We start from the raw sequence: 22,071 nt of genomic DNA on the forward strand, positions 1-22,071 counted from the left end.
GTCCCCGGGCTGGCAGTGTCCCCTCCCGGGGGTCTGTCCCTGTCCCCGGGCTGGCAGTGTCCCCCTCCCGGGGGTCTGTCCCTGTCCCCGGGCTGGCAGTGTCCCCTCCCGGGGGTCTGTCCCCCGGAGCCCCCGGCAGCCGCTGCGAAAGGAGAGCAGCTATAAATAACCCAGCAGAGGGAAAAGATGTAATTCCATCATGGAAGCGGCTGCGAGAACAATTCAGGGAATAAAATGTTCGTGGAAAAGGGAGGCGGGGGGGGGTTGGGGGCGTTGGGGGGCGGGGGCAGGGGAGAGCCCAGCCCCCACCGCGCGGGGCTGCGGCTCCGCGATGCCGGTGCCCCCCGGGGATGAAGGGAGAAGCCCCCCCCGACCCCGCGACCACCCTTGGGGGGCTCCGCCGGCCGCGGGAGGGGGCCGGGGGTCGGTGGTGCCCGTCCCGGGGCAGGTCACGGTGGGGGTGTCAGGGTCCGGGGGGTGTCCCCCCGCTCCCCACCGGAGCATCCCCGGGACCGGCCGTGCCCCGGAGCGGGGGGGGGGGGGGGGGTCACAGCCCCGGGGGCGGCCCCGGCGCGTGGCGGGGGAGGGGCTGGCGGCCGCCCGGTGCCCACGTGGTTTGTCGGTGTCTCCGGAGCGGAAGAAACGGCGGCGGGGCCGGGGCTGCGGCGGGGACCGGGAACGGGAGCGGCAGCGGGAGCCGGCGGGGCGGGGACGGAGCCGCATCCCGGCGGGCGCCGCCGCAGCGCAGCAGCAGCGCCGGTGAGTGCGGGGCCTGGGCCGGGGGACAGCGGGAGGGGCCGGGGGGGCCGGAGCGAGCAGCCCCCGCCCCACCGGGCCTGTCCTCTCCCGCCACAGCGCGACCCCAGCCCCGGCCCCGGCCCCATCTCCGCCCCGCCGCCTTCAACATCCCCGCTCCATCCTCATCCGCGGCTCCATCCTCATCCCCATCCTCATCCCCTTCTCCATCCCCGGCTGGATCCGCATCCCCATCCTCATCCTCATCCCCATCCCCATCCTCATCCTCATCCCCATCCCCGCTTCCGTGCCCATCTCCAGCCCTGCTTCCATCCCGCTTCCGTCCCCATCTCCTGCTCCATCCTCATCCCCATTCCCGGCTGCCTCCTCATCCTCATCCTCATCCTCATCCCGTCCCGGCTCCGCCCCGGACCCTCCTGCGTTTCCGTCCCCGTCCCCCGCCCTGCGACCCCCGGCGCGGTGCGGCCCCGGGCTGGGGGCGGGGGGCCGGGCGGTACCGGGCCGGGCCGGGGGCGTTCGGGGACGGTTTCCCGGAGGCTCCGAGGCCGCCGCAGGCCGGACCCCCCCCCGCTCACCCTATTGCGACCCCCGTTCTCGCTCACCCGCGCACCGGGCCCGGCTCCCGGGGTCGGGGGCGAGCCCGACCCGTCCCCCTTTCCGCGCCGGTTCTCCCCCGGTTCCGCGCCGGTTCCACGCCCGCCGCTCTCGCTCGTGGCCGTGGCGGTGCCCCCAGCCCCTGAGAAGCGGGACAGAGCCCGGGGGGTCCCAGCAATGAGGAGGGGACCTCGAGGAGGGTCGGGACAGGGGGGGCTGCCCTAGGCCGGGTCCTACCCAGTGCGTCCTCCCGACCCCCAAAAGGTTTTTTGGGGCGGCCAAATCCTGTCCCCAGCCCAGCGGCCCGGCAGCATCCACAGCCTGGCACATCCCATCCTCATCCTCATCCCCATTCCCAGTCCCATTCCCGGTCCCATTCCCGGTCCCGTCCCCATTCCCAGTCCCATTCCCAGTCCCGTCCCCATTCCCAGCCGCCGGCCGAACCCTCCCAGTCCCGGGGAGCCGCAGCCCCAAATTTTGGGTTTTTTTTCCCAAGGCATTTGCAGGCCTCGAGGAGGGGCCGGGAGCGCGGAGGGAGCGGCGGCGCCGTGGGGACCCTGCCTGGAAGCCGCTGAGAGCAGCTCCGGCTCCCGCCGATCCTGCCGTGACCGATGCCCGGAGCTCCCACACCTGAGGCTCACCTGTGCCACCCCCGTGCCACCCCCGTGACGCGCCTGTGACACGCCTGTGACACGCCTGTGACACGCCTGTGACACGCCCGTGCCCGCGCCGCAGCCCTGCCCAGCCCGCGCCGCTTCGCCCCGCGCCTGGGGCCCGCTGCAAGGCAGGTGTCCGGGCGGGGAAACTGAGGCACGGCAAGCTGGGCAGCAGCAGGGACGGCCCGGGGTGCTCTGGGCCGGCGTGGGGACTCCTCCAGGCCCTGAGCGTTGGGGACAACGAGGGCTCTGTCACCGTGGTGCCTCCGCTGGCAGGGCCTGGGAACCCCCCAGGGTTCCGGGGATCTTCATTTTGGGGGGGCCACAGGAGCTTGGGGAGTCTCATTCTCGCTTTGGGGGTGCCTCAGTTTCCCCAGGGGGTGATGGCAGTGCCCTCCCTGCCCGAGCAGAGCTGCGTCCCCTCTGTCACCGCCCCGGGGGTGCATTTCAGACCCCTGGAGGGGTCGCAGGGGGCTCTGTCCGTGATTTATTCTCCGTGTCCCAGCGGAGCCCCCCGGCTGCCCCCGGGACCCCCGGGACCCCCGGCCTGGGGCTGCCCCGGGGCTGTCCCCAGGCTCCACCAGCGGCTCCAGGGGACCGCGCTGTCCCCCCTCCCGTCACCCTGCAGCTCTCTCCTCCCTCCGCCAGCTTTGTGCCATGAATTATTCGTGCGGCGGTGGCTCCCAGATGTCTGCCAAGTCTCCCAGGCTGCGCCTGCCCGGCCGCCTCCCGCTGCCCACGGCGTCCCCGCCCGGGACAGGGGGACAGCTCCGGAGCGGGGCCGCGCCGCTCTCCGACGCTTTTCCCAGCGGGAAACACCCCGGGAGCCACCGGGGGAGGCGTTTTCGGGAGCCTCGCTCGCCCCGTGCTGGGGCCAGCGCTGCGGCAGAGCGGGACGGGCGGGGTGGGGTCCCCCGGGAGGGGTTGGGGACAGCGCCGGGGGCCACGAGCGGCAGCGCCGGTATTTAGGGCACGGCTGAGCGAGGCGTGGGAGGCCGGGAAGCGGCTCCCGTGCGGCGCAGGGCGGGAGGCAGCGGCACCGGACGCTATTTCTGGTGCTCGTTCCCGGGAGGGGACGCCAGGAAAGTCACCGTGTCCCCCTCACCTCCTCCGGGGGGCTCTGCCGGGGGTGCTCTCTGCTCGCATCCACGTCCTGATGGAGGCTGGGGGGGTGTCAGGATCTCCGTGCCCCCCTTTCCCCGGGGATCGCATGGCCGGGGTCCCCTTGTCACCGCCGGGGACAGCGTGGGGCCGGTGGCAGCTCCCGGGACTGTCCCCCGCTGCCGGTGGCAGCTCCCGGGACTGTCCCCCGCTGCCCCCGGGAGCGGCTGAGCTCCCGCAGACCCCGCTGTGACCCAGCCGGGCTCCCCCTGCCCCAGCGCAGCCTCCCCGCGGCCCCAGCGCTGCCCCGGGCGGGTCCGTGCGGTGCCAGCCGAGTGTCCCCGCAGGCAGGACATGGACTCCATGTTCGAGGACGACATCAGCATCCTGACCCAGGAGGCGCTGGGGCCCGACGAGGACTGGCTGGACAGCCCCAACACCGACCTGTCGGGCGAGATGTGCTCGGCCTCGCACTTCGCCCTCATCACCGCCTACGACGACATCAAGAACCGGCTCACGGGGCTGGAGAGGGAGAACTCCACGCTCAAGCGCCGCCTCAAGATGTACGAGGTCAAGGTGAGGGGTCAGGGGGAGCCCCGGGGGGGCGCGTGGGGCCGGGGGGACCCCGCTGACCGCCTGCCCCGCGGCCGCAGTACCCCCTGATCGGCGAGTTCGGAGAGGAGCACATCTTCTCCCTCTACGAGGCCAAGGAGAATTCGCTGCTCAAGAGCGAGAAGGCGTCGCTGCAGCAGCAGCTCAACCAGTTCCAGCACGAGGTGAGCGCCGACACCGGGTCTGGGGGGGCTTTGGGGGGGTCCCCGAGCCACCCGCCCATTCCCAAATCCCCTCCGCCTTCCCCCCGGCAGCTCCAGAAGAGCAAAGAGCGGGAGGAGCAGCTGGAGGAGATGATCCAGGCGTACGAGAAGCTGTGCGTGGAGAAGGCGGATCTGGAGACCGAGCTGGGAGAGATGGTGGGTGACAGCCACCAGCGGGGGACAGCGGGGGACAGCGGGGGACAGCGGGGTTCCCTTCCCCTCTCCACGGCAGCATCCCTGGGGATGCAGGGAAGCGTTTCGGCCACGCTGGGGCTTTTAGGGATGCTCAGATTTATCCACCTTCCCTCTCCCGCGCCGCCAGGGGATGATCCCGGCTCCAGGGATGTGTGCCAGGGCCAGCCGGGCATCCCCGGCTCCCCTTTCCCAGCCAGGGAGCCACTCCTGCCACATCACTCCCAAAAGCGACCCCAAAATCCGGCTGTGCGGGGCTGGGGGTGCGGGATGAGCCCCGGGGAGGGAGCGCAGCTCGGCCGGGGCTCAGCCCCGTCCCCTCCCCGTGCAGCGGGCGCTGGTGGAGACTCACCTGAGCCGCATCCGGAGCTTGGAGCAGCAGCTGCGGCAGCGCGACGGCGGCGCCTTCCCCGGGCTGGGCACCCAGGACGTGCCTTTCATCGCCCTGCACCCCAACCCCGGGCTGAGCCACGGTGAGCCGCCCCCTCCCCGCCCCGCCGCGCCCCCCGGGAGCCCGCGGCGGGGCCGGGGGCTGAGCCGAGCGGTGCCCGCAGTGCTGGAGCGCGCCGGGGGCTGGCAGAGCCGCGGGCTGGAGGCTGAGCTGGAGGCGGCGCGGCAGGAGAACCAGCGCGCCCAGCACCGCGAGGAGCATCTCAAGGCGGAGTGCGAGAGGCTGCAGGCGGAGCTCAAACACCTGCAGGACACGCGGGAGCAGGTGAGGGCAGGGCCGGAGCTGGGGTCACGGCTGGGTGGGGGTCCGGGATCTGACCCCTCTGGGAGCAGGAATGGGGCAGGGGGTCCTATTCCCCGGGTGGGGGTCCTGGTGCCGGGGGGTGTCCGGGAGCAAGAACGGGGCTCGGTCTGACCCCACAGGACCCCCCCATGCCCCGGGCGGGGGTCCCAGAGCAGGATTTGGGCTCGGTCTGACCCCACAGGACCCCCCATGCCCCGGGCGGGGGTCCCAGAGCAGAAATGGGGCAGGGTCTGACCCCACAGGACCCCCCATGCCCCGGGGGGGGGTCCCGGTGCTGGATTGGGGCAGGGTGTGACCCCACAGGACCCCCCATGCCCGGGCGGGGGTCCCAGAGCAGGAACGGGGCTCGGTCTGACCCCACAGGACTCCCCATGCCCCGGGGGGGTCCCGGTGCTGGATTGGGGCAGAGTCTGACCCCACAGGACCCCCCATGCCCCGGGTGGGGGTCCCAGAGCAGAAATGGGGCAGGGTCTGACCGCACAGGACCCCCCATGCCCCGGGTGGGGGTCCCGGTGCTGGATTGGGGCAGGGTGTGACCCCACAGGACCCCCCATGCCCCGGGTGGGGGTCCCGGAGCAGGATTGGGGCAGGGTGTGACCCCACAGGACCCCCCATGCCCCGGGTGGGTCCCGGTGCTGGATTGGGGCAGGGTCTGACCCCACAGGACCCCCCATGCCCCGGGCGGGGGTCCCAGAGCAGAAATGGGGCAGGGTCTGACCCCACAGGACCCCCCATGCCCCGGGGGGGTCCCGGTGCTGGATTGGGGCAGGGTGTGACCCCACAGGACCCCCCATGCCCCGGGGGGGTCCCGGTGCTGACCGCGGCTCTCTGTCCCCAGGAGCAGTCGGAGCGGGACATGGCCTGGGTGAAGAAGGTGGGCGATGAGCAGTAAGTGCCGGGAGGGGACCGGCCCGAGCGCTGGGGACACACGGGACCGGCTGCGGGGCACCCACGGCTCCGGGGGGGTTCCCGCATTGAGATGCTGCAGCGGGGGGGATCCCGCACCCCAAAATCACCCGCTGCCCCCCGGGGGTTTGGGGCTGAGCGGTGCCTGGTGCCGAGTGTTGTCCCGGTTCCCGGTGTCCCCGCGTTGTCCCGGTGCTCGGTTCCCGGTGTCCCCGCGTTGTCCCGGTGCCCGGTTCCCGGTGTCCCCGCGTTGTCCCGGTTCCCGGTGTCCCCGCGTTGTCCCGGTGCTCGGTTCCCGGTGTCCCCGCGTTGTCCCGGTGCCCGGTTCCCGGTGTCCCCGCGTTGTCCCGGTTCCCGGTGTCCCTGCGTTGTTCCGGTGCCCGGTTCCCGGTGTCCCCGCGTTGTCCCGGTTCCCGGTGTCCCCGCGTTGTCCCGGTGCTCGGTTCCCGGTGTCCCCGCGTTGTCCCGGGACCCGGTTCCCGGTGTCCCTGCGTTGTTCCGGTGCCCGGTGTCGGCTCGGAGCTGCCTCCAGAGGGCACTGACGGTTCGCGGCTGCCGAGAGAGCGGCACCGAGCGGCACCGAGCGGCACCGAGCGGCACCGGGCGGCACCGAGCGGCACCGGGCGGCATCGGGCTGCACCGAGTGGCACCGAGCGAGCGGCACCGGGCGGCACCGAGCGGCACCGAGCGAGCGGCACCGGGCGGCACCGAGCGGCACCGAGCGGCACCGGGCGGCACCGAGCGGCACCGGGGGGCACCGGGGGGCACCGGGCGGCACCGGGCTGCACCGGGCGGCTCCGGGCGGTACCGGGCTGCACCGGGGGGCACCGAGCGAGCGGCACCGGGCGGCACCGAGCGGCACCGGGCGGCACCGGGGGGCACCGAGCGGCACCGGGGGGCACCGGGCGGCACCGAGCGGCACCGGGGGGCACCGGGCGGCACCGAGCGGCACCGAGCGGCACCGACCCGCGCCAACCCTGTGGCACCAAAGTCGTGCCAAAGCAAATCATCCCAAGCACCGGGCTCGGTTCAATCCCAAACACCGGGCTCGGATCCATCCCAAACACCGGGCTCGGTTCAATCCCAAACACCGGGCTCGGATCAATCCCAAACACCGGGCTCGGTTCAATCCCAAACACCGGGCTCGGTTCAATCCCAAACACCGGGCTCGGTTCAATCCCAAACACCGGGCTCGGATCAATCCCAAACACCGGGCTCGGATCCATCCCAAACACCGGGCTCGGTTCAATCCCAAACACCGGGCTCGGTTCAATCCCAAACACCGGGCTCGGTTCAATCCCAAACACCGGGCTCGGATCAATCCCAAACACCGGGCTCGGTTCAGTCCCAAGCACCGGGCTCGGATCCATCCCAAGCACCGGGCTCGGTTCAATCCCAAGCACCGGGCTCGGTTCAGTCCCAAGCACCGGGCTCGGTTCAATCCCAGCCACGTTCCCGCCTGGGCAGTCCCGGGAGCATTTCCCGGCCCCTCGGAGCCGCTGTTCCGTCCCTGTTCCAAACCCCACCGCAGCCGGGTTTGGGTGCCAGGCTTCTCCTCCGTCCCTCATTGTCCCCTCCCGGTGTCCCCATTGCCACCAGTTCTGGGGGCTCCCGAGCACTGTGGGGTGCCGGGACGGACACTTTGAACCCACAGATTTGGGGCTTTGAGTCAAAACAACCCCAAATCCGGGGAGAGCCGAGGGAAAACGGGGCCGTGGCCAGACCCCCGGAACCCCCGGAACCCCCGGGGGCTGACGGTGACACCGAGGCGGGGGCGATGTCCCCGGACCCCCGGAACCCCCGGGGGCTGACGGTGTCACCGAGGCGGGGGCGATGTCCCCGGACCCCCGGAACCCCCGGGGGCTGACGGTGACACCGAGGCGGGGGCGATGTCCCCGGACCCCCGGAACCCCCGGGGGCTGACGGTGACACCGAGGCGGGGGCGATGTCCCCGGACCCCCGGAACCCCCGGGGGCTGACGGTGACACCGAGGCGGGGGCGATGTCCCCGGACCCCCGGAACCCCCGGGGGCTGACGGTGACACCGAGGCGGGGGCGATGTCCCCGCTTTAACTCGGCGCTGTCCCCGTTCCCCCGCTGTCCCCAGCCCGGGCGGTGACAGCGGCCCCGAGCTGTGGACAGATAAAAGGTGACACGCGGGGCCGGGAAGGTGCCGGGGTGTTGTTGTGGGGGGCTGGATCCATCCCCTCCTTTTCCAGAGGTGTTGGATGCTGCCGCCGTTTCCTGTCGTCCTGGTGCAGATCAGAGCGAGGGGATCCGGGGGGGGCTGGATCCTTCCCTGGGGGGCTCCCATCTCTCCCTTCCCCTCCTTAATTCTCTTTATTTCCACATTTCCCTCTCCCGAGCTCACCCCCGGATTGTCCCTCCGCTTTCCCACAACACCCACGGAAATTAAAACTCCCAAACATCTCCACTCACTTTCCCCGAACCCCCAAAATCTTTATTTTTTTAAGCCCAAATCCACCACGCCGGGATGGGGAAACTGAGGCAGGGCTGTCTCCTCACCCCGGGGGCGCCTTCCCCCCTCCCCGGGCACAGCTTTTCCCTCCGCGCTCTTTTCTTGTCGATTCAGCTCTTTTTTTGTCACCTGCTTCTCTCTGCCACCGTTTTTTTTGGGTGTGAAAAGCGCCTTATCGGCATTTTCCATCTCCGGGTGATTTTCTGGTGTTTCTGCCGCGGTCTGCGTGGGGCGCGGGTCCCCCCGCGTCCCGATCTTCCTCTCTTTATTTTTCTTTTTTTTTTTTTTTGCTTTCTTTGCTGAGGTTTAGATTTTTATTTCGGCTTTCTGAGCTCGCGGTTGTTCCCTCTTGCTCTCCCTCCCGCGAAAAACCGGGAGCCAAATCTTGAGGGAAGCGCTGGGAAGAGCAGGGTGAGGATTTGGGGGGGTCTGTCCAGCCCTTCCCCTTCCCCGCCCGGCGTTTTTGGGGGGATTCTGGGGCTTTTAATGATTCTTGCACCCATGGGTGCACGTCCCCAGCCCTGGCTCCTCCAGCTCTGCAGCAAAAAGGGGTGTGGGGGACACAAAGGTGACATTCTGTGTGTGTCCCCCGGGGTTTTTGGTTTTTCCTTCTTTTCCTTCTTCCTTTCCTTCTTTTCCTCCTTTTCCTTCTTCCTTTCTTTCTTTTCCTCCTTTTCCGTTTTTTCTTTTTTATCCTCCCTTCTTTCCCTTTTCCTCCTTCTCTTTCTTTTCCTCCTTCTCTTTCTTTTCCTTCTTTTCTTTTCCTTCTTTTTCTTTTTTCCTCTTTTTCCTCCCTTTCTTCCCTTTCACTCTTTCCCTTTCCCTCCTTTTCCTTCTTTTCATCCTTTTCCATCTTTTTTTTATTCTCCCTTCTTTTCCTCCTTTGTATTTTCTTTCTTTTCCTCTTTCTTTCTTTTCCTTCTTTTCCTTTTCCTCCTTTCCCTCCTTCTCTTTCTTTTCTTTCTTTTCTTTTCCTTCTTTTCCTTTTCCTCCTTTCCCTCCTTCTCTTTCTTTTCCTTCTTTCCTTTCCTTTCTTTTCCCTTTTTCCTCTTTTTCCTCCCTTCCCTCCCTTTCACTCTTTCCCTTTCCCTCCTTTTCCTTCTCCCCTTCACCTCTCCATATTCCCTCCCTTCACATTTCCCATTTTTTTTCCCCCCTCTCTCTCTATCCTTTTCCTCCTTCCCCCCACACTCTTTCCCCTCCTTTCCCTCATTTTTTTCCTCACTTTCTCCTCCTCCTTTCCCACCTCTCGGTGGGTCTCTGTGCCCCGGGGGTCTCGGTCCGGGCCCGCCGCTGTCAGCTGCGGTTACGAGCGGCGGCTCCGGGTCCCGGCGGTGTCACAACGGCTCAGCGGGACCGCGCCGAGCTCCGGTCCCCGCGGGGCTCTTCTCCCTCCGCATCCCCGCCGAGAATCCCGGCTCGGAAAGCGACACCAGCTTGGGGCACAATTGATGATTTTGGCAGCGATTCCGAGAGCGGGGAGGGAGGAGGGGAGCAGCGCCCGCCCCATCCCGGCTGCTCCCGGTGCCGAATCCGCGGCCGCTTTTCCCTTTTTGAGTTAGAAAATTGGATTTGGGTTGGTTTGGAGTCGGTTCTGGGGGTGACAGCGGGGTTGTGTCACCCTCAGAGCCACCGCGGCCCCTTTGGGAATTGTCCTCTGGATCTGGTGGTGTCGCCAGGGGTGGAGAGAGGGAAATTCAAACACCTTGAGGTGGCTTTTTTATTTCCCCTGGCTCATAATTTCCTTAGGAATTCCCTGCAGGAATGCTGGAAGCACCATCCAGGCGATAACACCAAACCCTTTTTTCCTTGTATTTATTAAAAAAAAAAACAACCCAAAACAAAACAACCAAAATTCCAGGGTTAAGCCCCGCTGGAGGATTTAATCCCCGCTGAAGGATTTAACCCCTGCCGAGGGATTTAGCGGGATTTAATCCCCGCTGAAGGATTTTTCCCGGCTGAATCCCGGTTTTCCTTTGCTCGGCAGGGTGAACCTGGCGCTGGCCTACACGGAGCTGACGGAGGAGCTGTGCCGGCTGCGGAACCTCAGCTCCCTGCAGAGCCAAATCCTGCGGGCGCTGCTGCAGGAAAAGAGCCTCAACGGCGGTGAGGAGGCAGCGGGAGGGGATGGGGGCACAAACACCGGGAATTGGGGAAAAAACACCGGGAATTGGGGAGAAAAACACCGGGAATTGGGGGGAAAAACACCGGGAAAAGGGGAAAAAACACCGGGAATTTGGGGGGAAAACCACCGGGAAAAGGGGGCACAAACACCGGGAATTGGGGAAAAAACACTGGGAATTGAGGAAAGAACACCGGGAAAAGGGGGTAAAACACCAGGAAAAGGGGGGAAAACCACCAGGAATTGGGGGAAAAAACACCGGGAAAAGGGGGGGAAAACACCGGGAAAAGGGGGGAAAACACCGGGAAAAGGGGGGAAACACTGGGAAAAGGGGGGAAACACCGGGAAAAGGGGGGAAACACCGGGAAAAGGGGGGAAAAACACTGGGAAAAGGGGGGAAAACACTGGGAAAAGGGGGAAAAACACCGGGAATTGGGGGGGAAAACACCGGGAAAAGGGGGGGAAAACACCGGGAATTTGGGGGAAAAACACCGGGAAAAGGGGGCACAAACACCGGGAAAAGGGGAAAAAACACCGGGAATTGGGGCAAAAACACGGGGAATTGGGGAAAAAACACCGGGAAAAGGGGGGAAAACCACCGAGAATTGGGGGAAAAAACACCGGGAAAAGGAGGAAAAAACACCGGGAAAAGGGGGCAAAAAACACCGGGAATTGGGGAGAAAAACACCGGGAAAAGGGGGTAAAAACACTGGGGAAAGGGGGAAAAACACCAGGAAAAGGAGGTAAGAACACCGGGAACTGGGGAAAAACCACCGGGAATTGGGGAGAAAAACATCGGGAAAAGGGGGTAAAACACCAGGAAAAGGGGGCACAAACACGGGGAATTGGGGGAAAAAACCACCGGGAATTGGGGAAAAAACACCGGGAATTTGGGGGGAAAAACACTGGGAAAAGGGGGGAAAAACACTGGGAAAAGGGGGGAAAAACACCAGGAAAAGGGGGGGAAAACACTGGGAAAAGGGGGCAAAAAACACCGGGAATTGGGGAAAAAAACACCGGGAAAATGGGGCAAAAGCACTGGGGAAAGGGGGAAAAACCCTGGGAATTTGGGGTACAAACACCGGGAATTGGGGATGGGGGACCTCGTGCTGTGGGTGGGGATGCGCTCCTGAGGGTGTCGGTCCCCAAGGGTGTCCAGCCCTGGGAGTATCCACGTGTGGGATCATCCCTACCTGGGAGTATCCATCCCAAAATGTCCAGCCCTGGGAATATCCATCCCAAAATATCCATACCTGGGAATATCCATCCCAAAATGTCCATACCTGGGAGTATCCATCCCAAAATGTCCAGCCCTGGGAATATCCATCCCAAAATGTCCAGCCCTGGGAATATCCATCCCAAAATGTCCAGCCCTGGGAGTATCCATCCCAAAATGTCCATACCTGGGAATATCCATCCCAAAATGTCCAGCCCTGGGAATATCCATCCCAAAATGTCCCTACCTGGGAATATCCATCCCAAAATGTCCATACCTGGGAATATCCATCCCAAAATGTCCAGCCCTGGGAGTATCCATGCCTGGGAACAGCCCATCCCAAGAATATTCACCCCTAGGAGTATCCCACACCTGGGGGCACCCATATCTGGGAGCATCCCATCCCAAGAGCTTCCATACCTTGGGCTATCCAACCCCAAGAGCATCGATCCCTGGGGAATCCATCCCTGGGGAATCCATCCCTGGGGAATCCATCCCTGGGGAATCTCCATCCCTGGGGAATCTCCATCCCTGGGGAATCCATCCCTGGGGAACATCCATCCCTGGGGAATCTCCATCCCTGGGGAATCCATCCCTGGGGAATCTCCATCCCTGGGGAATCTCCATCCCTGGGGAATCTCCATCCCTGGGGAATCCATCCCTGGGGAATCTCCATCCCTGGGGAATCCATCCCTGGGGAATCTCCATCCCTGGGGAATCCATCCCTGGGGAATCCATCCCTGGGGAATCTCCATCCCTGGGGAATCCATCCCTGGGGAATCCATCCCTGGGGAATCTCCATCCCTGGGGAATCCATCCCTGGGGAATCTCCATCCCTGGGGAATCCATCCCTGGGGAATCCATCCCTGGGGAATCTCCATCCCTGGGGAATCCATCCCTGGGGAATCCATCCCTGGGGAATCTCCATCCCTGGGGAATCCATCCCTGGGGAATCCATCCCTGGGGAATCTCCATCCCTGGGGAATCCATCCCTGGGGAATCCATCCCTGGGGAATCTCCATCCCTGGGGAATCCATCCCTGGGGAATCCATCCCTGGGGAATCTCCATCCCTGGGGAATCCATCCCTGGGGAATCCATCCCTGGGGAATCCATCCCTGGGGAATCTCCATCCCTGGGGAATCTCCATCCCTGGGGAATCCATCCCTGGGGAATCTCCATCCCTGGGGAATCTCCATCCCTGGGGAATCTCCATCCCTGGGGAATCCATCCCTGGGGAATCCATCCCTGGGGAATCCATCCCTGGGGAACCTCCATCCCTGGGGAATCCATCCCTGGGGAATCCATCCCTGGGGAATCCATCCCTGGGGAATCCATCCCTGGGGAATCTCCATCCCTGGGGAATCCATCCCTGGGGAATCCATCCCTGGGGAATCTCCATCCCTGGGGAATCCATCCCTGGGGAATCTCCATCCCTGGGGAATCCATCCCTGGGGAATCCATCCCTGGGATGATCCATCCCTGGGGAATCTCCTCCATCCCTGGGACGATCTATCCCTGGGACAATCTATCCCTGGGAGGATCCAGAATCCCCCCTCCCTCCGGGGGTCCCCACAGTTGCATCCCCCAGTCGCTCCGGGCTGCTCCTGGATGCCGAGGCACATTTTCCACACTTATTTCCACACTTATTTCCACACTTATTTCCACACTTATTTCCACATTTATTTCCACACTTATTTCCACATTTATTTCCACATTTATTTCCACATTTATTTCCACATTTCCCAAGCCGCCGAGCTAACCCGGAGCATTTCCCGTGTGTCCCCCCTTGTCCCCCGCCAGGCCAGCGCCACTCCCCGCTGTCCCAGTGCCACTCCCCGGCTCAGCAGCGCCGCTCGCCAGCCCCTCAGTGCCCCTCGCCCGTTCCTCCGGGACGCTCCCAGTGCCAATCTCCCGCCCTCCAGCGCCGCTCGCCGGGACCCCCAAGCCAATCTCCGGCCCAGCAGCGCCGCTCGCCAGCCCCCGGCCCTTGCCAGTCCCCGGCCCAGCAGCGCCGCTCCCCGGTGCCACCCCCCAGCCAGTCGCCAGCCCAGCAGCGCCGCTCGCCAGCCCCGCCGCCTCCGCCCTGCCCTTCTCCAAGCTCGGCATCCCCGCACCGCCTGCCCGGCGAGAGGATGGAGCTGGCCTACGCCAAACCCTCCAGCCGCCACATCAAGGCCGGCTTCCAGGGCCGCCGCAGCTACTCGGAGGTGACCAACGTGGCCCTGTACCAGCAGAGCCGCTCGCTCTGGCTGCAGCCCGAAGCCTCCACGCTGCCCAAGCACCGGCCCTACGGCGAGCTTTACCTGGGGGGCGCGGGGGCCCCGCTGAGCGCCCACGAGCCCTTCGAGGAGCACGTCCGCTTCGAGAAGCAGTCTTCGGACGAGGAGGAGTGGGCGCTGCCCAGCCCGCCCAGCCCCGAGGCCGGGGCCATCCGCTGCGCCTCCTTCTGCGCCGGTTTCCCGGTGCCCGACACCGACGCCCTGCAGCGGACGGCGGCCGCCTACGCCCGGGCCGAGCACGCCCAGTCCTGGCCTTCCATCAACGTAAGGACCCCCTCCCCAAAATCTCCCCTCGGGGTTTTAAGTTGGGGAGAATCGAGGTGAAACCCCCCCCCACCAAGAGAGGTGGCGCTTCTCGGCGTGCCTCAGTTTCCCCGTTTGTCGCTGCTGGCTGGGGGTGAGGGGAGGGTTTTGAGGGGTGGGGTTTTTTTTGGGGGGGGTCTCAGCGTGGCGCTGTGCCCCCCCCCCCGCAGCTGCTGCTGGAGACGGTGGACTCGGAGGTGCGGAGCTGCCCGCTGTGCCAGCTGGCCTTCCCCATCGGCTACCCGGACGATGCCCTGGTCAAACACATCGATTCTCACCTGGAGAACAGCAAGATCTGAGCCTCGCCCCGCACCTTTCCCGACCTCTGGATGCTGCATGGAAACACACCGGGAGCGCCCGCCTCCCAAAATACCTCCAAGTCTTCAGTAGCTACGGAAAGACTGAGCCCCCTCCTCACCCCAGAGCCCCCCGGAGCCCCCAGCCTCACCCCCCGAGTGCGTTCATGCCCGCCCGCCTCGCCCCCCGGGCCAGGTTGGGACGCTCCAGCCGGTACCGGGTGGTGGCCGGAGGGGACCCCCGTGTGTCCCTGGCTGTCCCCTGCACCCTCGAGTGTCGCCGCTTGATCTCAGGGAGGATCCGAGGGGCCGGGTCCCGGATCCGGCCCCCTGTGAGCAGGTGAGGGGAAGGGGCCGCCCCTCCCCCGGCCCGTGGGGTCACACTTGGGGTCGGGGTCGGGACTGGGGGGGCGGCAGCTGCTTGTTCTCGGTCCCCTTTGCCTTGTCCCGCCGGTTCAAGCGTCTTTCCACTCTTTTACATTAAAAGCACCCCCCGAACTCTGCCCCCTCCCCACAACGATGCTGCAGAGAAACCAACCCCGAGGAGCAGCACGGACCCCTCCCCAAGCCCCCCAACATTGCACTGGGCTCCCTGGGGCTCCCCCTGACCCCCTCCCCCGCTCGGCGTGGGGACAGCGCAGCCCCCCCAGCAGCCCCCTCCCCATCCCCAGCCCCCCCACCCCCCAAAACCCCGCTTCAGCCGGGGGCTGCAGGCGGCTGCTCACCCTGAGCCCCCCACCCTGTCACCCCCCGTCCCCCCACGTTCGATCTACCTCAAAGCCGCCGGCAGAGGGGGGGGTCCACAGCACCGCCCACCCCTCACCGAGCCGCTCCGCGCTGCATGTCCCCCCCCGTGTCACAGCGCACACCCCCACGCAACGCCGGGGGCTCGGCCGGGCGCGACCCCCGCCCGTCCCACGCCGGGACCCCCGCGAGGAGGGACCCGCCCTCGCTGCGACGCCACCGACTCCAATAAAACCTTTCCAGCGCCCAAAATGCGTCTCCAAAGGCCAAAAGGCGTCTCCTCTCTTGGGGGTCCTGGGGAGGGAGAGGGGGTCCAGCTGTGGGTGCCCCCCCGGGATGGGTTGGGGTCGGGAAGGAGTTTGGGGCTGGGCAGATAAGGGGAGATAAAGCTCGGTGCCGCGGCCTTATCGCAGCTTCATCTCCGCCTCTGCCGGGGCGCGGGGAGGGGAGAGCGACCCCCGGGCACCGCCCGCCCCCCGCCCGGGCACGGCGGTGGGCACAGCGACCCCCCCGTGATGCTGCAGGGACGGGACCCCCGCCTGAACCGAGCCCAGGGTGGGGCGGCACCGACTGGGAGCCGCTGCTCCTCCTCCTCCTCCCCCTCCTCCTCCCCCTCCTCCTCCTCCTCCTCCTCCTCCTCCTCCTCCTCCTCCTCCTCCTCCTCCTCCTCCTCCTCCTCCTCCTCCTCCCCCTCCTCCTCCTCCTCCTCCTCCTCCTCCTCCTCCTCCTCCTCCTCCTCCTCCTCCTCCTCCTCCTCCTCCCCCTCCTCCTCCTCCTCCTCCTCCTCCTCCTCCTCCTCGGATGAAGGCAGCAGGGTCTGGCTGCAGTCAGGGGGTGCCCGGCCCCCACCTTCCCCCACCTTTCCCCCCCGTTTTTTATTCTCTTTATTTTTTTTGGTGAAATCACCTGGTAAATGCCAACCGGCGGCCGCCGTTACTCATCCCGGTACCCTCCCGGTACAGCTTCCCCCCGGGGGCGGCTGCAGCTGACTCAGCACCTCCCCCCGGGACCCCCCCAGGGCCCCCCAAAACCACTGTCCCCTTCGGGCCGGAGGATGTGTCACCTGGCCCAGCCGTGTCCCCACCTTGCTCGCGGGGGCTCGGGGGGTCCCAGCACCCCAAATCCTCTGCCTGGGGGCTGTCCCTGCTCCTGGGGGGTGGCGGTGGTGGCCCCGCTGTCCCCACGGTGGCGTTTGGTGGCTCTTGGGAGGGTGACAAAGTGACGAGGGACACAAGAGGGGTGGGCAGCGGTGACAGGGGTGGGGTCTGTCACCTCCCGCCTGTCCCCAGAGCAGCGGGAGGATCCCCGGGGGGAACTGTCCCCTCCCAACTCCGGGGATATCTTTTTTTTTTTCCCAGCAAAAACCCCTCCAATTTCGGGCACCTTTAAGGTTTCTTTTCCCAGTTTCACTTGGGTTGGGTTGGCTTTTTTTGGCGTGTTGTTTTTTGGTTGTTTTTTTTTCTTTTTTCTCCCTTTTCTCAGTGTTTTTATCATTTAGGGGAAAAACGAAACAATTCTCAGGGCTCGGGTCCTGAGAATTGGGGAACCGAGGATGCTCCTGGAGCTGCGCTGGGAGCTGGGGGGATCCAGGGGGATCCAGGGGGATCCAGGGGGATCCAGGGGGATCCAGGGGGATCCAGGGGGGATCCAGGGGGATCCAGGGGGATCCAGGGGGATCCAGGGGGGATCCAGGGGGATCCAGGAGGGATCCAGGGGGGCTCCAGGAGGGATCCAGGGGGCTCCAGGGGGGATCCAGGGGGGATCCAGGGGGGATCCAGGGGGGATCCAGGAGGGATCCAGGGGGGCTCCAGGAGGGATCCAGGGGGGATCCAGGGGGGATCCAGGGGGGATCCAGGAGGGATCCAGGGGGGCTCAAGGAGGGATCCAGGAGGGATCCAGGGGGGATCCAGGAGGGATTCAGGGGGGAACCAGGAGGGATCCAGGGGGATCCAGGGGGGATCCAGGGGGGCTCAAGGAGGGATCCAGGAGGGATCCAGGGGGCTCCAGGGGGATCCAGGGGGAATCCAGGGGGGCTTCAGGAGGGATCCAGGGGGATCCAGGGGGATCCAGGGGGGATCCAGGGGGATCCAGGGGGATCCAGGGGGATCCAGGAGGGATCCAGGGGGATCCAGGAGGGATCCAGGGGGGCTCCAGGGGGCTCCAGGGGGATCCAGGGGGCTCCAGGGGGATCCAGGGGGATCCAGGGGGGATCCAGGGGGCTCCAGGGGGCTCCAGGGGGATCCAGGGGGGATCCAGGGGGGCTCCAGGAGGGATCCAGGGGGCTCCAGGAGGGATCCAGGGGGGATCCGGGGGGATCCAGGGGGGATCCAGGGGGCTCCAGGGGGATCCAGGAGGGATCCAGGGGGGCTCCAGGGGGGCTCCAGGGGGGATCCGGGGGGGATCCAGGAGGGATCCAGGAGGGATCCAGGAGGGATCCAGGGGGGATCCAGGGGGATCCAGGGGGATCCGGGGGGATCCGGGGGGGATCCAGGGGGGATCCAGGAGGGATCCAGGGGGCTCCAGGAGGGATCCAGGGGGGCTCCAGGGGGGATCCAGGGGGATCCAGAAGGGATCCAGCGGGATCCAGGGGGGATCCAGGGGGGCTCCAGGGGGATCCAGGGGGGATCCAGGGACCCCCAGCTCGGCTCGGGGGTGGCGGTGGCAGCTCGTCCCCGCGTCCGCTCCCTCGGGGTTTATAGGAAACGGCTCTGCGAGGAAGCGCCCGGCTCTCCTGCCCGGGTGAGCGTTTCTTTCCAGCCGTGGGCGCCCCGAAAGGCCCCTCAGTGATCCGGTGTGAGTCAAAGCCGGAGCCCTGGGGTGTAACCACAAGCCCCAGAGCTGCCGTGTCACGGGGGAGCCGTGCCAGAGGCGTTTATAAGAAATGGGGGGGCTGCCCTGCGGGGGGAGGGAGCCGGGCTGGCACCGCGGCTGTGCCCACCCGTGGGGACAGCTCCCATCTCAACCCGCGTGTTCTGCCGAGGGCCCGGCGTCCCTGAGCTTCGGCCTCTCAGCTCAGCCCCTTCCCAGGGGTGTCTGGGTCGCCCCAAAGCGCCCAAAGCAACCAAGGGTGCCCAGAGCACACTGAGGTGAGCCCAGGCACCTGATCTAGCTGGGGGGCCCGGCTGGATAGCAGCATCGTCCTGGGGGCCGCGTCCCCCCAGGGTCCCCTGGGCACCCCTGGGCACCCCTGAACACACCTGAACACACCTGGGCACCCCTGAAAACACCTGGGCTCCCCTGAACACACCTGGGCACCCCTGGGCACTGTGTCCAGCAGGGTGGGGGGTCCCTGCACCATCCCTGTATCCAGCTGTGTCCCAGGATGAAACCCCCAGCATCACCCCTGTATCCAGCTGTGTCCCAGGATGAAACCCCCAGCATCACCCCTGTATCCAGCTGTGCTCCAGCAGGGTACCCCCAGCATCACCCCTGTATCCAGCTGTGTCCCAGGATGGAACCCCCAGCATCACCCCTGTATCCAGCTGTGCTCCAGCAGGGTACCCCCAGCATCACCCCTGTATCCAGCTGTGCTCCAGGATGGAACCCCCAGCATCACCCCTGTATCCAGCTGTGCTCCAGCAGGGTACCCCCAGCATCACCCCTGTATCCAGCTGTGCTCCAGCAGGGTACCCCCAGCATCACCCCTGTATCCAGCTGTGCTCCAGCAGGGTACCCCCAGCATCACCCCTGTATCCAGCTGTGCTCCAGGATGGAACCCCCAGCATCACCCCTGTATCCAGCTGTGTTCCCGGTGCCAGCATCACCCCTGTATCCAGCTGTGTCCCAGGATGGAACCCCCAGCATCACCCCTGTATCCAGCTGTGCTCCAGGATGGAACCCCCAGCATCACCCCTGTATCCAGCTGTGCTCCAGGAGGGTACCCCCAGCATCACCCCTGTATCCAGCTGTGTTTCCCCCTGGGTTCCTGTATCCAGCTGTGTTCCAGCTGCCAGCATCCCTCCAGGGTGCCCACATCCCTCCCAGCTGCCCGAATCCTCTCCCTGCCTCAGCCCGGGGTACCCACACCCCGAGCGGGGCTGCTCCCCGCATCCCCCCCTGTCCCCGCTGTCCCCGTCCCACGCTTGTGACCCCTCGCTTTCCTGGAGAGACACGAGGATCCCAGCCGTGGGGACAGGGGACAGCGGTGGTGGCACCTGGAGTGCCCGGGGACCTTCACACCCGGCACATCCCGGCCTGGGGGAGGATGGCCAAGCCACCGCAGTGTCCCTGATCCCCGTGACGGGACCGGCTCTTTGCAGCGTGACCCCCTCCCGGTCCCCGCGGCCTGAAATGACAGCGCGGGGAGTGGGGACACGCACACAGCGCACAAACACAGCCCCGGCTGCCATGTGCCCAGCGCCATCACGGCTGTCGCGGAGAGACAAGTGCCACCGGGCCCCTCGGGGAGCCGCGGGCCGGCCCGGACCCGCCGCCGAGCAGCGGGGAGGTGACGGAGCCAAGGCGCCGTGACACGGGGGGCTCGCGGACCCCCCCTCGCCACGGCCAGAGCCTCGCCAGAGCCCGCCGGGGGGAACTTCTCGGCTGTCACAACCCATCTGCGTCCGGGACAGCGTCTGCCCGCGCCGTAAGTGGGGTTAAACTCGAGGTCACCCGGATGGAGCATCCCAAAGGGGGGGTTTGGTGAGGAACACCCCCCGTCCCCTCCGTCCCCAAATCCCTCCGTGTGCTGGCACCCCCGCTGTCAGCAGGGTGATGCTCTGGGCAGGGACAGCGTCCCCCGCTCCCTGCGGGGCTCTCGGGGACAGCACAGGTGGTGGCCCCGTGGCTGATGTGTCCCCAGGGAGCTGCTGTGTCACCGCGGCCATGGGGACACGCGGGGCCGGGAGGGACATGACCCGCGGCTGGCCCCGCTCTGGCCGCTGGCCCAAAATCCGGCAGCCGGCGGCAGCCTGAACTCGCCGTGACCCGCCGGCCACCGCGGGGCCACCCCGGCACCCGGCCACCCTCCCGGGGTCACGGCGCTCCCGGATGGATCCCGGTCCTCCACGGGAAAACTGGGGGTGTCCTACACCCCTCCAGGGCTGCGACAGCGGCGGTCTGGGGACAATCTGGCCCTGCCTGGTTGCAGGAGCCGGGTGCCGGGCGGGTGGGATTTGGGGCTGGGGTCCCGCGGCCCTGGCAGAGGCTCACGGTGGGGGTGGCGTGTGCCACTGCCATCACCTCCATCGCCCCCTCCCCTCCTTCTCGCCCCCCCCCGCCACCGTCCGGGCTCTCGCGGTGTCGCCGGACCCAGGGGCGGCTCCTTGTAACCCGCGGCTGAAATGAAACCGGCTCCGGCTCCTTCCCCGTGACCTATTTTTAACATTTGATCGCAATTTGTTTGCTTTTTGTTGTTTTTCCTTCTCTCTCCTCTCCTTTCCTCCCTCTTCCCTCGCTCCGGCCCCGGGTGCGAGCGCGGTGTCAGCCCCGCGTCACATCAATTAACGCGCGCGGGGCGTCATTTGTCACTTCGCATTTCCCCCAGGTCCCCTCGCCGTGGCCGCGGCGGTGGCGGGGGGCGCACGCCGGGCTGGGGGTGACCCCCCCCGGGGTCAGGGGGACGCCAGGTTTTGGGGAGGGGGGGACCCGGCGGTCGCCGCTGCCGCCGCCCACCTCGGTGGGGTCCCGGTGTCGGGTACGAGGGTCGCTGGCGGGGGCCGGGACACCCGAGTCCGGAGCCCCCCCGGCCCCGAGCAGCCGCTGCCGACACCTCCACTTCCGTCGGCAGGGCCCCCACGGGTATTTTTAACTCCCGGCTCTGCCGCTTGGCACGCGTTGAGTGCCCGTCGCCGCCGCTGTCCCGCCTCCGGTTGTCCCCCCGCCCCGGTCCGAGCAGCCCCCGGGGCAACACCGGACCCACCGGGGCAGTACCGGACCCACCGGGGCAGTACCGGACCCACCGGGGCAACACCGGACCCACCGGGGCAGTACCGGACCCACCGGGGCAGCACCGGACCCACCGGGGCAGTACCGGACCCACCGGGGCAGCACCGGACCCACCGGGGCAGTACCGGGCAGCACCGGGGCAGCACCGGACCCACCGGGGCAGTACCGGGCAGCACCGGACCCACCGGGGCAGTACTGGACCCACCGGGGCAGTACCGGACTCTGCAGGGCAGTACCGGACCCACCGGGGCAGAACCGGACCCACCGGGGCAGTACCGGGCAGCACCGGACCCACCGGGGCAGCACCGGACCCACCGGGGCAGTACCGGCCCCACCGGGGCAGTACTGGACCCACCGGGGCAGTACCGGACTCTGCAGGGCAGTACCGGACCCACCGGGGCAGTACCGGACCCACCGGGGCAGTACCGGACCCACCGGGGCAGCACCGGACCCACCGGGGCAGCACCGGGCCCTCCGGGGCAGCACCGGGCAGTACCGGACCCACCGGGGCAGCACCGGGCAGTACCGGACCCACCGGGGCAGTACCGGACCCACCGGGGCAGCACCGGGCAGTACCGGACCCACCGGGGCAGTACCGGACCCACCGGGGCAGCACCGGGCAGTACCGGACCCACCGGGGCAGCACCGGGCCCTCCGGGGCAGTACCGGGGCAGCACCGGGCCCTCCGGGACTGCACCGGACGGGATTTGGGCTGATGGGGCAGGAACGGACCCGCTGGGGATGATCAGAGCAGGGTGGGACCCCACAGAGTGGGATGGGGCTGTGCAGGGCAGGGTGCGATCAAATGGGGCAGGATGGGATCCCATGGGGCAGGACCGGATCCCATGGGGCAGGGTGGGATCCCATGGGGCAGGACGGAATCCCAAGGGGCAGGGTGAGATCCCAAGGGGCGGGACCGGATCCCATGGGGCAGGGTGGGATCCCATGGGGCAGGACCGGATCCCATGGGGC

The 22,071-nt window shown here is 66.9% G+C and overlaps 1 protein-coding gene across 1 annotated transcript; it reads left to right on the forward strand.

Annotated features, from left to right (window-relative positions):
- The first annotated feature begins 674 nt into the window (after positions 1 to 674).
- TBKBP1 (TBK1 binding protein 1) lies at positions 675 to 15,127 on the forward strand. Its single transcript, XM_086864443.1, has 11 exons — positions 675 to 759; positions 1,847 to 2,138; positions 3,459 to 3,683; positions 3,761 to 3,883; positions 3,974 to 4,078; positions 4,446 to 4,587; positions 4,669 to 4,829; positions 5,707 to 5,756; positions 10,240 to 10,358; positions 13,392 to 14,134; positions 14,344 to 15,127. Exons 3-11 carry the CDS (start codon positions 3,462 to 3,464, stop codon positions 14,470 to 14,472), a joined length of 1,794 nt encoding a protein of 597 aa, XP_086720569.1. The 5' UTR covers positions 675 to 759; positions 1,847 to 2,138; positions 3,459 to 3,461; the 3' UTR covers positions 14,473 to 15,127.
- The last annotated feature ends 6,944 nt before the right edge of the window (positions 15,128 to 22,071 follow it).

Source organism: Cyanistes caeruleus, chromosome 27 (assembly GCF_971803275.1).
Source record: "Cyanistes caeruleus chromosome 27, bCyaCae1.hap1.1, whole genome shotgun sequence".
NCBI classification, from domain to species: domain Eukaryota; kingdom Metazoa; phylum Chordata; class Aves; order Passeriformes; family Paridae; genus Cyanistes; species Cyanistes caeruleus.